At 38.3% G+C, this 16868-nt stretch overlaps 2 protein-coding genes across 3 annotated transcripts in view; one reads left to right on the top strand and one right to left on the bottom strand.

The window, feature by feature from the left end:
- Positions 1-3878: 3878 nt before the first annotated feature.
- Positions 3879-10038, bottom strand: si:dkey-121j17.6 (uncharacterized). 2 transcript variants are annotated; one of them, XM_067416725.1, is made up of 4 exons: positions 9827-10038; positions 8494-8659; positions 7715-7830; positions 3879-5018 (listed from the first exon to the last, which is right to left on the bottom strand). In XM_067416725.1, the coding sequence occupies exons 1-4, from the start codon at positions 9977-9979 to the stop codon at positions 4206-4208; spliced, it is 1248 nt and encodes a 415-aa protein (XP_067272826.1). In that variant the 5' UTR covers positions 9980-10038; the 3' UTR covers positions 3879-4205. The 2 variants fall into 2 exon arrangements, with proteins under 2 accessions (XP_067272826.1, XP_067272827.1); XM_067416726.1 differs by having other exon boundaries at positions 8494-8681; positions 9827-9949.
- LOC137040912 (prospero homeobox protein 1-like) overlaps positions 4953-16868 on the top strand; it is a 45171-nt gene continuing 33255 nt past the window's right edge. The window contains exon 1 of the mRNA XM_067416724.1: positions 4953-5078. The gene's annotated coding sequence lies outside the window, so the exon portion shown is untranslated. The remainder of the gene's footprint in view (positions 5079-16868) is intronic.

Below are 16868 nucleotides of genomic sequence, written 5' to 3'. Positions count from 1 at the left end.
CTTTTTGTAAAAGAAAAAGTCTATACTTTTGAGTGTGTAGCAGAAAAGTATGCAAGCTTCGACCATCTTTAACGGACTCTGTCGCTTAGTTACGAGCATCCCTCACCGTTTAACTGCCCTGTCAGTAATCGTCAGATTCGTCACAGTTCAAATCCTCCACATTCAGTTTAAAGAGCATATTGCAGGTAAAAAAAATGTTGAGATGAACATATAACTTTGTATGAAAATGCCATAAGAAAAGGTAATGCACTATTTAAAATGTTTTTAAAAGACATAAGAGCACAAATTTAGCAGATAAAGTGGCCGTTTGTAAAAAACGGTTTTATTAGGTTTCCTAAAAAAAAAAGTTAGAAAAGCTGCGTAGTGGCGTTCTGTGCAGGTGAAGAGACGGGCATGGGCGTAGATTACGCGGGGGACGTGTCCCCCTCACTTTTAATAAAATGTATTTTCGTCCCCCGCACTTTTACTGGGTCTCACCGATCCTAGTCGACCCGCTCCGAGCGGGATTCGAACCTGCGCGAGGGCGGGCAAGTTAACAGGGACGCTAAAAACAGCTTTCTCTAATCTCGGTTGAGAGCGCGCTTCTTGAAGTCACGGGCAAATGTATTTACATAGAAACCAAAGTGAATACATCAAGATTTAAATTCAAAGACAAAAAATTATCTATGCAGGACCTGTAATTTTATTCGAATCTAAATATGAGGAGGGCGCTCTCACAGAAAGTCCAAAAGCGGATTCGTAGAGGTAATATCCAGTCACGCTGGAGCTGCAGCTGAAGGAAAACAATCGTTATGAGTGATGAAACGTGACGACGACAATCAGACGATTGCGACAATATATGCTTTATGTGTGTTTTTCAAGTCATCTCAATGTAGGCTATTTATTGACAATAAAGTAGGCTATATGAATAATGCAGCTTTTAATGTTTAGTATCTTCTGCTCACCAAGGCTGCATTTATGTAATCAAAAATAGTTAAAACAGTACTATTTTGAAATATTATTACAAATTAAAACAGCTTTTTTTCTATGTGAATATATATAGTAATTAATTCCTGTGATCAAAGCTGAATTTATAATCATTACTCCAGTCTTCAGTGTCACAAGATCCTTCACTAATCGTTATAATCAAGATATAATAATCAAGATATAATCAAGATATAAGATATAAAAAATAATTTTATAATCAAGAAACATTTATAATTATTATCTGTGTTGAAAACAGTTGTGCTGCTTAAAAATGTTGTGGAAACCACAATAGCCTACATGTTATTTTTCAGGATTCTTTAATGAATAGAAAGTTCAATGGACAGCATTTATTTGCATTTATTAAATACATTATCTTTTTTAATATTAAAAATATCACTTGTGATCAATTTAATGCATGCCTGATCAATAAAAGTATTAATTTCTCTCTTTTTTAATTTTACCACAAATGTTTAGATGGTTTCCACAAAAATTAAGCAGCACCTTGAGCAGCAAAACTGATAATAATCCTAAATGTGTGTTGATGATCAGATCCTCATCTGAGAATGATTAGTGAAGGATCATGTGACACTGAAGACTGGAGTAATGACGATAAATTCAGCTTTGATCACAGGAATAAATCACACTTTACTATATCTTCACATGGAGAACAGCATGGTATACATCAGAATATATCTATATTTTTTTACATTGCATAAAATCTATGGAATCTTAATGCACAATTGTTTGTAGTATATAAACCAATCATAAAATTGGCATAAAAAATAGGAGAATAATATTATAGATATTAATTAGTGGTTATTGTTCAGCAGTGTATTTGATATCTTGCCCAATTAAAAGCAAGAGATGTGATAAATTATATTGGTCCAAAAAAAAAAAAAAGGGGGGGGGGGGGGGGGGGGTTACGACATTTCTGTCCCCCTCACTTCTGAAAAGATGGCTACGCCCCTGGAGACGGGACTTCACTTCCGCATCTGCTTTGGTCACTTTACACCGCGGATTATCAGCGATATGATAGAGTTCAACATTGCAACATAATATAGTCAAGTATAATATTAAATGATTAAACACCTACACGCCGATGTTTCTTTATAGTTTTTGCATGATCAATTTCAACATTGCTGAATACAAAGTATGTAGGCTACATAAACACAAATGCATAGTCTCACACTTTTTCCCCCAAAAAGTCTGGAATTATGTGCTGATGTAAATGTTTTATTAATGCCATGTAGCCTATGTACATTCAAATACAAACTCAAAACAGCATACATCACACTATCAACGGTGAATCGGCACAAAATAGCCAATGTAGCCAGGTTTATTATCACTGAGATCACAAATGTTAGGAGGGTTCGGGGGCATGCTTCCCCGAGACAATTTTGATTTCTATGATCTACATATGTGTATTTTAAGATGTTCTGAAGGCCAAAAAATTAGATAACAATAGCTTGAAAACCATGTCACTCGGCGCCTCTGTGGATTGAAGAACACAATGACACAAAGACTAAAAGACGGGATGAAGCCGTAGCCTCGCGCCAGTTTCATATGTTTTAAAGGTTAACCACATATCTTTTTTAGGGGGGGCTGAGGCATAAGTTCATAAAAAAGGGCATAGTGACACCCATGGTTATGACAGTATTACTTGATCAATTTACACTAAACAGCTATCTCTGATGTAATGTTTTTTTATTCAAATTAACTATGCTATAATTTTCTGCACCTGAAATAAATGAGCATGGCGTGTGGTCCGTCCAGAACTAATATTCAGTGTAATGTCTTGCTCAACGTTATGATAGAGCCACCAGCTTAGTAGAGAACAAGTAACCAATAAGTAGGCTAACATACCTGTATATTTCGCTTTCTTTTTTATATTTCCTCTTTTTTCTTTTTACGATACTGAGCCCCTGATGGCTTTGACCTTTTCATGATGATCAAACTAAAGCATGGATGATGACGTTCCCTCCCGCCCTCTAACGTTACATGATCTCATTTCATTACAGCAGCGCCACTATCACCATGGCGACTCCCCCCCCTCCAGCTGTTGGCGCCTGCCTAGTTTGCCTATGCCTAGAAACGGCACTGAAACAGACGCAAGAAGACAAGTCTAAAATGTAGACTGAATGACACTTTAAGCAGAACATCTCAAATGGAGATTGCTAAAATGCAGCTTACTTGTTTATTGGTGTTTTCAGATCATCCGTGCGCGAGAGAAAGAGCGTGCATATGGTTGCCAGATTGAACATGTTTAGGTCAAACCGGATAATATACATGTTCTTTTTACAGTAAAGCTGTTTGGGGGATTTAAATGACTGAAATCTGGCAACCGCACGAACGTGAGCGGTCTCTCACGCGCGGACATTACCCGTCCCCACTTTTCAAAAGGCTTATAAATCATACAGGATGAGATTTTTTGAGAAAGTAAAAATGCAGAATGTTTCCTGTGATGGGTAGGTTTAGGGACAGGGGCAGTGTAGGGGGTTAGAAAATAAGGTTTGTACAGTACATAAACCATTACACCAATGGAATGTCCCCATATGTCACAAAAACAAACGTGTGTGTGTGTGTCTTGGTACTTTAGAGATCCACCCCTTTACTATTGTGTGCTTTTTTGTAGATTGTACACACTAAAAAATTCTCTGTACTTTTGCCTATTTCCCATTTATTTCCTATGGCAGCCATTTTTGACCGTGAAGACCGAGTGTGACAATTTTTTACGACCACTTAGCCTTCTCAAATCATGTCCTCAATGTATGTGTGGTTTAATATACCAAGTTCCATAAAAGTTTCATGCCATTCTAATGAAGCTATGATTTCTAATTTCAAAATGTAAAATTGTTCGGCGACTGACCAAAAAGCCCCACAGGTGGATACCACTCACCAGAATTACATCCAGATTGAACATCATCTCAAGGTTGTATTTATTTCACTGTTGTAAAAAACAAACTCAGTGTTGACCTTGCAAATTAAATAAGAGTACTTTGAATCTGTATTGTAAAGCACAGGACTATACTGTTATATTACACACTTTTTGTAATAAATATTTAAACCAAAAGTTGCAAAAAGAACATGCAGTTGAAACAACTTGTACAGATAAACAAGACATTCTGTACCAAAGGTCTAATGACTATAACTGAATGTTTTTGAGTAAATGCAATGGGGAAAGGTCCAGTAATGCCAGATAATCAAACACACAGAAAAACTATTCTGACATCCGTATGGTGCTAAATGTGCTCCTCCTGCCAAGGAACACAACCTGCAGGCGAGACGAAATAGTCACACAGAAGGTCTCGCTGGGTTTTGGCAGTAACGGATACGTCCCTTTCCTCTATTTGCTCCGTCGGCTGGAAAGAACCAGATCCTTGCTTCCTCCAAGTTCCTTCAACTAAGCCATGATCTCCATTTTCCCAGTCGGCAAACTCTGGAGGTGTATATGCCTCAGACCGCCGCTCGCGGAGGAAGTTATGGATGCACAGGGAGGCCATCGTTATCTTAACCACCTTTTCTGGCTCCAAGTATATGGTGTTCCTAAAAACCCTTAACCTGTTGGCGAGAATCCCGAAAGCGTTTTCTGCCGCTCTACGAGCCCTTGAAAGACGTAAGTTCAGCACCTGTTGACTGCGGTCCGCCTGCCTGCATGGATACGGCGTCATAAGATCAGGCCGTAAAGGATACGCTTCATCTCCCACAAACATATATGGCATCTTCACATCACTTTTGGGCAATGTTTCGGGTGGAGGACAGCTCAGCAAACCCTGATCCATGGCTCTGCACAAGTCCGAGTGAGCGAACAGTCCGGCATCAGAGACCCTGGCTTGGGTTCCCACGCTGGCGTAGATGAACTTGTAATTGGCATCAACCGCAGCCATGATTGTCACAGAGAATCGGCCCTTGTTATTATGGTCCAGGCTGGCACTTTTAGCTGGAGGCTGCAAGTAGATCCGTTTTCCACCAAGCGCACCGAGGCAATGAGGGAAATGCCATTTCGATTCAAAGTCATCGGATATTGTCCGCCATTCTGCCTCTGTTGATGGCGTCTAGCAACAGAACAGAACAAAATTTAACTTTATTTTCTACACTTATGAGATATGTATAAGGTAGGGGTGTAACAGTCCATGTATTCATACCGAACTGTTTTGGGCATCAGAACCATTGTGTGTGTGTGTGTGTGGGACAAGACCCACCCACTTTTTACAACCACTTATATTGGACCTACTCACTTTTATCGTCTCTAATTCAGCTCATGTCTCTTTACCTACCCCTAACCGATACACACTTATTATTAAAGCAGCACTGGGTAACTTTTGCTCTCGGGGTCCCCCTACAGTTGGGAAAAAATAATGTCCTCTACTACTTTCGTAAGCTCTGTCATCCTACAACAGGGGATGCCATCGCGCGTGCATTTGTTGACATGACAACCCTGATAGCCCTGAACTAGTGATGCGTGGGTCGTCTTATAACCAACCCGCGGGCTGCTTTTATGAAGTTATTTGGCCCGCACCACACCACTGTATATATTTTTACAACCCGCCGCGCACCCACGACCATTAAATAGACATACGGGGTCCGCGGCGGGTTGTAAAAATATATACAGTGGTGTGGTGCGGGCCAAATAACTTCATAAAAGCAGCCCGCGGGTTGGTGCAGCACTAACAGTTCCCCTGAACACTGCAGGAGGAGTTCACATGCAGGTGTTCTTCTGGCGGCGCGTGTGAAATGTCTTCATCCCAGGTACAGTCAGTGGCAGATGCTTCAGCATGTCATATGAATATAATTTTTTTCAAACGCCAAATAATCGCGATGCTCACGTTTACAAGCCAGTGTCATTATAGTAGTCTATTGGTTACCGTTTAACAGAATCTATATGATACTTCAGTTCAATGTTTGAGTGGTCGGTAATCACCATAACAAGCAGGACAGCATCGGTCGGGCACGCCTCCTTCAGCTCACGCCGACGAGCAAACGCTGGTCACATGTTGATCCTCGTCCTGCCTTTAATCCCATCACTTTTTTGTTTCCTCATTGCTTTCCACCAACAAAACCTTTTCTTTCTTATTTGTCTCTGCTGATTCGGACATGACTATATTATCCGACGAACAAAGTTGGGCTCGCACGTCCGAATGTAAGGAAGTGTGTGTGTTGGTGGAAGTGACGTATATGCCGTAAAGCAGTCGAATTTTGTAGTTCTTTTTGTTCTCGGGTTACTACCCGAAACCCGAAGTTTAAAAGTACGATTAAAAACGATACAGACCCCATCAGGCTATGGCAGACGTGTCATTCAACCTATTGAAAGTCGATTTATCATCACAAGAGTCTTGAAAATATATTATGAAGGTTGAAAAGTTACCTAGTGCTGCTTTAAAACACGTTAGACGCTTTATTTCCACTTTTCGAATATTTTCTCAATTTTTATCAAAAATAAATGCCTTTCTGATCTGATATGTGATGGGAAAAGGGAGTAGAGCGAGTGCGGCAAAAGGCGGATTCAAACCTCAGATCGATTTGCGTCAAATCTTGATGACACGTCTTACCCCTACACCATAGCCACAGTAATAACTCAGTGATATCTGTAATTTTGTCAGGCCCAATCAACCGTTTAGTAAACAGCGGTATATTTGTGTTTAATGTAAATGATTTGTGTTTAATGTAAATGGCATCTAACTTTACTCCAGTAAAAAAAAAAATCTGAGAGGACCCACACACTTTTTATTTGCTTCCGACGCCCCTGGGTACAGGGCTTCTGGTGCGGTGCACGTGTGTCCCAAATGCAATCTTTAACAGTTAACAGCTTGTTTTAGGCGTGGAACACATTTACATTTATGCATTTAGCAGACGCTTTTATCCAAAGCGACTTGCAACTGGAAGCGATCCGTAGTGAAGAGGCTAAGAAACGCAAAAAGTGCCTTAAATACAAAGTTTTGGATATAACCCACAGTAGCAAAAGCTAGAATACGGAGGGAAAAGAGAAAAATAGAGGAAGAAGAACACTTCAATACGAGTTCACACGCAAACATATTAAGTATTCAATCCATTTTATCAGGAAATCAGCGAATTGATTCACGATTCAGATCGCCAATGTCTCGTGATTTCAGCAGTTTGACACGCGATCCGAATCATTGATCGATTCACTGATTCATAACCGTTTGAATCTTTATTTGAGGATTGAACACAAACGCGGAAGAGAAGCCAATGCTGAATAAAGTCGTAGTTTTTGTTATTTTTGGACCCAAATGTATTTTGGATGCTTCAAGAGACTCTAATTAACCCACTGATGTCTCATATGGACTACTGTGATGATGTTTTTATTCCCTTTCTGGACATGGACAGTATAGTGTGCATACACTTGCATACGCTCTCAGACTAAATATAAAATATCTTAAACTGTGTGTGAAGATGAACGGAGGTCTTACGGGTGTGGAGTGACATTAGGGAGAGGAGTTAATGACAGACATTTCATTTTTGGGTGAACTAACCCTTTAAGTCATTAATTGTTTTAAACACATCAACATGACTAAACTCAATCCAATTTTTGCGTGAACTAACCCAAGTACTGCATCATAACCTCTCCTCAGTTGCTGGTTCACTTGCCGCTCTGTTACTGTTTGCTGGTGTATTATTGACATGTAAAAGTCTAGACCTAGAATATAAGACGACCCCATTTTCTTCAGATGTATTTCCAAGTAAAAAACACCTTATGTTCAGAACAATATGGTAAATTGAAATCAGAGCCTACCTTCAGGAAGTCATTTTTCATGACCTGGTGCAGAGCGGCACAGGTCTCCATAACTATCTGTGAAATAGTGCTGGCCCCAATCTGGTACTGCGAACTGAGGGAACTGAAGGTTTCACCTGCATAACAAAAACAGTTACAAGATATACCGTAGTAGACAGATCAGTTGTTTTAAAGGGTTAGGTCACCCCAAAATGAAATGTCTGTCATTAACTCCTCCCCCTAATGTCGCTCCACACCCGTAAGACCTCCGTTCATCTTCACACACAGTTTAAGATATTTTATATTTAGTCCGAGAGCGTATGCAAGTGTATGCACACTATACTGTCCATGTCCAGAAAGGGAATAAAAACATCATCACAGTAGTCCATATGAGACATCAGTGGGTTAATTAGAGTCTCTTGAAGCATCCAAAATACATTTGGGTCCAAAAATAACAAAAACTACGACTTTATTCAGCATTGGCTTCTCTTCCGCGTTTGTGTTCAATCCTCAAATAAAGATTCAAACGGTTATAAATCAGTGAATCGAGCAATGATTCGGATCGCCAATGTCACGTGATTTCAGCAGTTTTGATGATGTTTTTATTCCCTTTCTGGACATGGACAGTATAGTGTGCATACACTTGCATACGCTCTCGGACTAAATATAAAATATCTTAAACTGTGTGTGAAGATGAACGGAGGTCTTACGGGTGTGGGACGACATTAGGGAGAGGAGTTCATGACAGACATTTCATTATTGGGTGAACTAACCCTTTATTGCTGCCCTGGCAGACCCACCTGATGCCAAATAGCGCAAGGTCACAGACAGGCGATCTCTTGGGGAAATGGCTCGTCTCATTTTGGTGTGTTGTTTGGTTATGAGGGACGCGACCCTCTCCAGCAGAAGCTCGAACTCCTCCGCAGTCATCCGGAGCAGCTCCCGGCAGCCCGTCTCATCACTCGCCTTCAGCCCAAACATATCACTACTGTCACAATACAGCTGAATACATATCATTTGCGTTCGTGGCTCGACTTGTCAAGACTGTTTTCCAAGATGGCTGCCGTCTGTAAACGCCTGGCTGTAAATGGCTGTGATAACGTCTTTATAAAGTATCTTCTTATTAAACTGTTTGTACTCTTACAAAGTTCTCAATGCTTGGGTTTGCGTGTAGGGACCCTCATTATGCTGCCGTGTTAGTGTGAGGCTATTTTGAGTCTTGTTAGTCGTATTAACTAGCGGTTTAATTTCACTTACCCTGTGCCCCATAGACAAGCGTTATAAGCTAATCTGTTTTCAGAGATAAAACTCTTTACATTTGATTTTAATGAAAACGCATCCCAGAGAACGATCTACTCGGAAACCATCTGTTAATCACCCCTAGGGTCATTTCTCACCGGAGTTGACCTTTAATAACCAAATAATAATTGCATGAATAGTTTATACTACCAATAGGCAGTTTAAGACTGGCTTTATATTTCTAAAAAGATTTTTTGAATTGAAATATTTTTTATGTTTTAAAAGCTATTACAATAATAAAAATATGACATGTTTTTGGTGAGTTCTTCTGAGCTAAGATTTTATTACGTATTGATATTATATTATTATTAAAATAATAATGTAGTACTTGTACAGTTATTTCATTATGAGTTGCTACAGACCTACAAATCTCAGAGAAAAAATAAAATAATGCTGTTCTAAAGTAATTTGACGGGTTTCATCCTGACCCTCCTCTACAAAATATTGAATTACTCAGTAAACTTACATCTATTACAGTTCATGATTTTGCTTTCTTCATCATTTTTGTTTTTCCTTCACACACACAAAAATTGAGCTAGGAAAGTTTCTGAAATCTGGTTGATTTTGACACAGAATGACCCAAATGTGTTTATGTCTGAGGACCTTTCACTTACTCACTCACTCTCTCACACAAACAAACAAACAAACAAACAAACAAACAAACAAACAAACACACACACACACACACACACACACACACACACACACACACACACACACACACACACACACACTTGACTGCAGATGCTGACATGACATGCAGTGCGTGTGGAACAGGACACTTATTTTCCTGTGCAGAAGTTGCCATCCCTAAGTTACACGTTCTGTGTTTACCTCCAGCCCTCTCTGCGGGATGGACAGTCCCTCCTGCCCGCGTCTCTTTGAATAATCTCTCCTCCATATTCGCTTGGGTTTCTTTTTCTGTTTTTCGCTGGAAAGCAGCGCACAGATTACTTGGAGAGCGAGCTGTTTGTTGTGGGTCGCCATGTTTGAACTCCGTCATTTCCTGTTATGAAACGGGAGGTTCTTCTTCTCTAAGTTTATTATGGCGCTCTAGCAAACCAAAATTATTTTATTTACTTATTTTTATTTATAAACTTTTGGAAACAATAACAGGAAGGAGGTCAGTAAACAGATTTACAAACAAACACTTAGATTACATTCAATTGTCACCGTACCAAACAATAGGTGACCATATTTTGATAACCGTAAACACTCAGCCCGGCAATGAGATACTCAAATAATACTCGAAGTTTACTCAAAGATTTCTTATTAATACATTTAAAGTATGCCCCCTCTGTATGGATAGAACATAGTTATAGGGCCAGGACAGGACTTGAAAACAGGACGTTTGGTCACCCTAAGTTAAGACCACTGTAAAAAAATAAAATAAGACAAGAAAGAAGGAGAAAAACAAGAATTATATGAATGATACAAAATGAAAAGTATGGGAGTATGAGGTTATTTAATAGTCTATTATAAAACCAAAATATTAAAACAAATATTTGCTTTAGGACTTTCCATCTCAGTGTCTCTAGATATTAAAATTCCAGTAATCGTGGACTGATTTGGAAAAAAATACATTTGTGTATGTAGAAGCTTTATGCCAAGGGATAAGGAGAATAGGAAATAGGGGGGAAAATAGGAGGAAAAATTTACCTTTTATATATTTATTATTCCTGTCTTTTTTAGATAGCCGACATTCTTCATATGATAGCATTAACCCATTTCCTATATCACATTCAGAGATATATTATTAATTCCCATCAGTTCTGATTCTTGAGATGGCTGAAATCTTTTGAGGTGTTCCCACTAGTGATGGGAGAAACAAAGCTTTTCAAAGCTTTAGGTCAACTGAACCGAACGCTTGGCCGAATGAATCACTGCTTTGAAGTGCCATGTGCTGGTGGCCCCTGCTGGTCAGAACAGTGGAAATGCAACACAAACCCAGGCCAAATATGCATAAACCCCTTTTTATAAGTAACATTACACCTACATGTCTACCCACTCTCATTGAAGTTTTAGACCAGTAGGGTTAGAATAAGTTGATATGTATTTACAAAGTTACTTATAGTCAGTATGATGTCTTTTGGGGGAGCATCACAATAAATAGTTAGCAGAACTTAAAGGGTTAGTTCACCCAAAAATGAAATGTCTGTCATTAACTCCTCACCCTAATGTCGTCCCACACCGTAAGACCTCCGTTCATCTTCACACACAGTTTAAGATATTTTATATTTAGTCTGAGAGCGTATGCAAGTGTATGCACACTATACTGTCCATGTCCAGAAAGGGAATAAAAACATCATCACAGTAGTCCATATGAGACATCAGTGGGTTAATTAGAGTCTCTTGAAGCATCCAAAATACATTTGGGTCCAAAAATATCAAAAACTACGACTTTATTCAGCATTGGCTTCTCTTCCGGGTTTGTGTTCAATCCTCAAATAAAGATTCAAACGGTTATGAATCAGTGAATCGAGCAATGATTCAGATCGCGTGTCAAACTGCTGAAATCACGTGACATTGGCGATTAAAAACCGTTACTCTTTGACATAACTTTATGCTTTTATTTTCAAATAACATGTTTCAATCAAGCAACCCAATCAAACAGGACTTTCACTTCCCATCATGCTTTGCAAAGGAGCTGAATTCAGAGAGGGGATTGGAACGAACTCAAACTCGGGTCACCTGTGATGTGTCTGAGCGCTGACCACAAGGCTATTGAATCACCCATAAATTCTCAACAGCCATTAAAACCTCATGACATGTGTTCTTTATCTAGTGTCCCAGATATGGAATATTTCCTTTCCAGGGCCACAATTAAAGTCTCACATTGACCATTAAAGTGGGTCTGGCACACGACAGGAAATGGGTGTTTGCATCCTCCGCTTAAGTACAGACTTTCCTCCATCATGACATCACGGGGAACAGGAAGTCATTGAAATGGTAGAAAAAAACTCTTTAAACCACACAATATACAAACAGATGCCAGGTGCCCGAGGAAAGACTGCGAGATGAATGAAAGGGAAGGAGACGCGACCTGGCCCAGCTCGGAGCGCCGCTGGTGGGCCACAGGCTTCGCTCAGGGCCTCTGCAGCGCCGCGTAAAGCAGGATGTTTTGGTTTATTTAGTGCTTAATGTGGGTGTTTCCGACAAGGTGCGCAGTGCCCTCCTCACCACCAAGAAGGAGATTAATGAGAACGACGACTGGTGGCACGGGGCTGGAGGATCGACATCTCTGCTACATCTATCATTACAGTCGCTTTGGTGCATTTCTCACATCACTCTTTACCCAACAGTCAGTTCAACCTCCACAACATTTAGTCATTTGTGCATACACTGCAAAAAATGCTTGTCTTACTTAGTCTTGTTTCTAGTCTAAATATCTAAAAAATCTGACGTTAAGAAACATTTACTAGACAAGTAAAAAATTATTGTCTTGTTTGGGGAAGAAATAACTCAAAATGAAGAGAGTTTTTGATTAAAATAAGATCAATAATCTGCCAATGGGGTAAGAAAAATAATCTTAATTCAAACAGAAAACAAGATTATTTTTCTCACCCCGTTGGCAGATTATTGATCTTATTTTAATCAAAAACTCTCTTCATTTTCAGCTATTTCTTCCCAAAACAAGACAATTACTTTGGCTTGTCTAGTAAATATTTCTTGTTTTAAGAACTTTTAGATGTTTGGACTAGAAACAAGACAAAAATACTAAGGACGAAAAGCATTTTTTCATTCCTTCCAACAAATTGCAAATTGCCTTTGGACATTCATCAATTGCTTTCATACAACGCTCTGCTGTTTTATAACATTATCATTTGCTTATGTCATGTCAGTCAAAATGACCTCGTGAATGCTGAATAGTCATTCCGTATAAAACTAATAGTCCTCGTTTCATGGCTTGAGTCACAAACATGTTGAACTAGTTGTCAAAATCTGTCAAGCAAATTGTACGCTTTTTTCCCCCTGAAAATGTCTCCTGTGTCTCGCTGTGAGATGAAATGATGTGGCCAGCAGCGGCGTAGCACCAAATTTTGGGCCCTGGGTACAAACCATCTTTCTGGGCCCCCGTACCAAATACCATAGTGACACCGATGGGTGGGGTATTGCATTTTTATCATAAAAACACTTAAAACGTGAACAAAATAAGCCACACTCTGATTAACGAATATAGAAAACTGACTTCTAAGGGCCGCCCCAGTCCGACGCCCCTGGTGGCCAGACAGAGAGGAACGTCTGGATGTGCATGAATGAGTACAGTACTGTAGGTTGTGTGTTCAGTTGTAATATGTACTGTAATATTGTTTACATTTGTGCACAGCTCTACTCAAAAGGAGTTTATGATTGTTGTACAGTTTTTCTCAATCGATTTGACACATTTCTCCAAATGAATGTTGCTCTCGAAACTATTGCAGCAAACTAAACACACTCTTATGTTGGCAAAACTGTTCAGTATTCACTGCATGATGAAGCACTGCAGTTTATTCAGTTAATGCATTTATCAAAAATAAACTACAAGTGTGTTCTCTGTTGATTTATTAAAATATTCAGCTGTAGATACACAAATACATGAATGAAAATACACATTTTTCATGCTCTTTAATTGTGTTCTTCAAAGTTCATCTACTATTTTTCAACTGGCCGAATTGAATTTCTGTCGATTAATTTGCATCAATTTCAGTTTTGTTTGTTGTTTTTTTGAATATGGTACAAAAATGCTTGTGATCTTTGTGAAGACCAATGAAAAAGCTGCAAATGTTTTTCCTGATATATTAAAGATTTGTTTGGCTGTGTGAACGTCTGTGATAACATTAGGGTGCACAGTGTTTTGAGAAAATGATGCTTTTGATTTGTAATTTGTATGAAATGAAGGAGAATTTGCTATCTGTTAAGGACAATTACAAAGTGTGCAGCTCACTGTGTTAAATGTTTTGAGAGCAGTTACCGGAGTTTGGAGAAATGTACCAAATCGATTGAGAAAAACTGTAAATAAAGGTGTATCTTTTCTTTTGCACAATGCTGTGAATTAGAATTGCAAAGAGCATATGCAGTAAAAATGTGCAACATATATATATATATTCAGTGTCTTGCACACAGTTACCGCACTAAATACAGTAATGTGTAAGTTTACTGTATCCTTCAAATGGCTGTGCAAATAGTACACTGTAAAAAGTAATTGTTGAATCTACTAAAGAAAAACTTGTAAAATTAACTGATTTTGGAAAATTTGTTGATTTAACTTGAATATACTGAGTATTGTGAACTTTTAGGTGGATGCAATAGCTAAACTAAGCAAGTTTAGTACATAGTACTTAAGAATGTTGAGTGTGTTGTACTAAATGCATGTTCACACTGTTAAATCCAACAGCTGTTGTTACTAAGACTTTTTAGTATGTTTAATAATTTGAACTTACTTAAGACAATTTAGTAATCTGAACTGTTTGCATGCTATGCCTTTGTTACTTAGAAAACCCAAGTAAACATTACTGGACTGGTTTGAGGACCATTTTGCCAAAGGAAAAAAAAACAGGTGGGCGGGCAAAAGGTTGAGGCGGGGCAATTCTTAATAGACTTATCACTCATTTCCTCCACTTCTGCAGTCATCGTTCTTCTTAGTTGCATTCACTCATTTTCCAGTCATCTTGAATGAAAATACTTATTGAAAATACAACTAAATACTTTGGGAAAGCGTCACACTGACTTCATAAATTTATGTTGATTTCCTAAAATTTCTCACCATTATGGTGATCAGTGTTCCCTTTGGTTGGGCACTTGGAACTTAAATTTTGTTGTAAATCTTTTCCTATTAATGCGGCGATGCAAGATGAAATCACAATTATCTGATTTCAAAGGAAGGGAAGTAATAAGTGTATATATATATATATATATATATATATATATATATATATATATATATTCACACACACACATATATATATATACATCTACACATATAGATAAAAACATAATACCAATTAATGATCTTTTAACATTTTATTTCTAATGCTCCTGACAATCTTTTAATTGTGTTGATATAATGCCTCTATATTTGTGACAATATCCGATATTTGACCATGCTTGAGTCACACACAGACTTCAACATTCAGCATGCAAAACACAACAATGGTAACATTTAAAAAAAAAATTTTTTTTACACTTAATAAGAACATTACAAGTTCATTTGCTGTCACTATTGGGGTTATACTGACAAAAGACAGCAAATAAAATGGTAAAATAAAGCCAAAAATAATAAAACAGAGTTACGATTGCCCTGTGATTAATTTATTCATGCTGCAATGCATTCTGGAAATACACTTCCTCAGCTCACAGATAGAATTATTTTGACTTCAATGGTTTAAGTAAGATCAACTTGATGCAATTAAGCTTACTTAACTGAGTGTTAAGTTCAGCTTACTTGAGAATTTTAAGGCAATCAGTTTCCACACATTCTTCTAGTAAAATGAACAAGCAGACATTAAAAGAACTAGTAAAAATAACTATATTGTTTGAGTTCTGCTTACAAACCCCAACTTATATATATAAGTTGGCTGAACTTTTGAAATTGAGTTACTTGTACTCAAGTTTTATGGTAACCTCTACAAATACACAAGTTAACTCTACAAAGTAGTAGTAAGTAGTATCAAGTCAAAAATGATGACCTAATTTGCTTGAAAATTTTGAGGCAATCAGTTTCCACAGCTTTTCTAAGTAAAGTCAACTTATTACTTTTTACAGTGTATGTATATCTCTGTCTTGAGCATATAGTGCCACCAAGATCTGAATTTTTTACTTTACACTTTACACTTTCATAATGAAAACATGATAAAGCCATTTGACTGTCTTGTTCATAAACAGTGGTGTCAGGACTTTTCCTCTTGATCCCTCTGTCATTGACATGCTTTTGAGGAATGAGCCATTTTGAGCAAGTGACGTGCTTCTGCAGGTTATCCACTGGGTTTGGTCATTTGTCGTAATTGTTTTGAGAACTGCATTAACTGTTGTGCGAATGTAAATAATGATGTGAGAAATGCACCAAAGCGACTGAGAAAAACTGTATTTAAACTTTTCGTTTATTCAGCGTATTGGATGGAAAAGAGCTACGCACATGAACTCTCCCTTTGTGTTACACTGAAGATGGAAAGTCAGGTTACAGAATGTATATTTTTGGCCGAGCTTACCCTGGCATGGATTTGCATTTGGAGCTAATCTATTTTCCAGAATGTAATCTTGTTGTGTAGCTGCCAAAACAATGATATTAGTAGATTTTGGCAAAACCTCGCCTGATACTCAGCTGTGGTTGTTATTCTTCAGATATTGTTTTACTGTCTTGTATGCACTGTTAAATGAAAGAGAGACCGTTAACCCATGAGGCGCCGTGAGGTCAAATATAATTAGCACATGTGCAGTACAAACGCACCGCTCTTATCTCTGTTATTCCACAGACTTTATTAAAATATCAGGTGGAGCTGGAGGACTGTTTGAAGTCGACTGTCTGTGACCTTCTGTCACGCGGTCAGACGGTCAGTGTGTGAGAGAAAGATCCAAGCACAGGAGTTAGGACACTCGAGATAGATAGATAGATAGATAGATAGATAGATAGATAGATAGATAGATAGATAGATAGATAGACAGACAGACAGACAGACAGACAGACAGACAGACAGACAGACAGACAGACAGACAGACAGACAGATAGATAGATAGATAGATAGATAGATAGATAGATAGATAGATAGATAGATAGATAGATAGATAGACAGACAGACAGACAGACAGACAGACAGACAGACAGACAGACAGACAGACAGACATAGATAGATAGATAGATAGATAGATAGATAGATAGATAGATAGATAGATAGATAGACAG

The sequence above is a fragment of the Pseudorasbora parva genome, chromosome 15, assembly GCF_024679245.1.
Source record: "Pseudorasbora parva isolate DD20220531a chromosome 15, ASM2467924v1, whole genome shotgun sequence".
Lineage (NCBI taxonomy): Eukaryota > Metazoa > Chordata > Actinopteri > Cypriniformes > Gobionidae > Pseudorasbora > Pseudorasbora parva.
This window is presented reverse-complemented; position numbering and strand designations above follow the sequence as displayed.

Bases quoted from the DNA above. Each gene is read 5' to 3' on its own strand.
- si:dkey-121j17.6 (XM_067416725.1), bottom strand. From the start codon at position 9,979: ATGGCGACCCACAACAAACAGCTCGCTCTCCAAGTAATCTGTGCGCTG. The intron at 8,660-9,826 runs GTAAACACAGAA...TTTGGGCTGAAG, and splicing joins TCCCGCAGAGAGGGCTGGAG to GCGAGTGATGAGACGGGCTG. The intron at 5,019-7,714 runs GTAGGCTCTGAT...TTCTGTTGCTAG, and splicing joins TGAAAAATGACTTCCTGAAG to ACGCCATCAACAGAGGCAGA.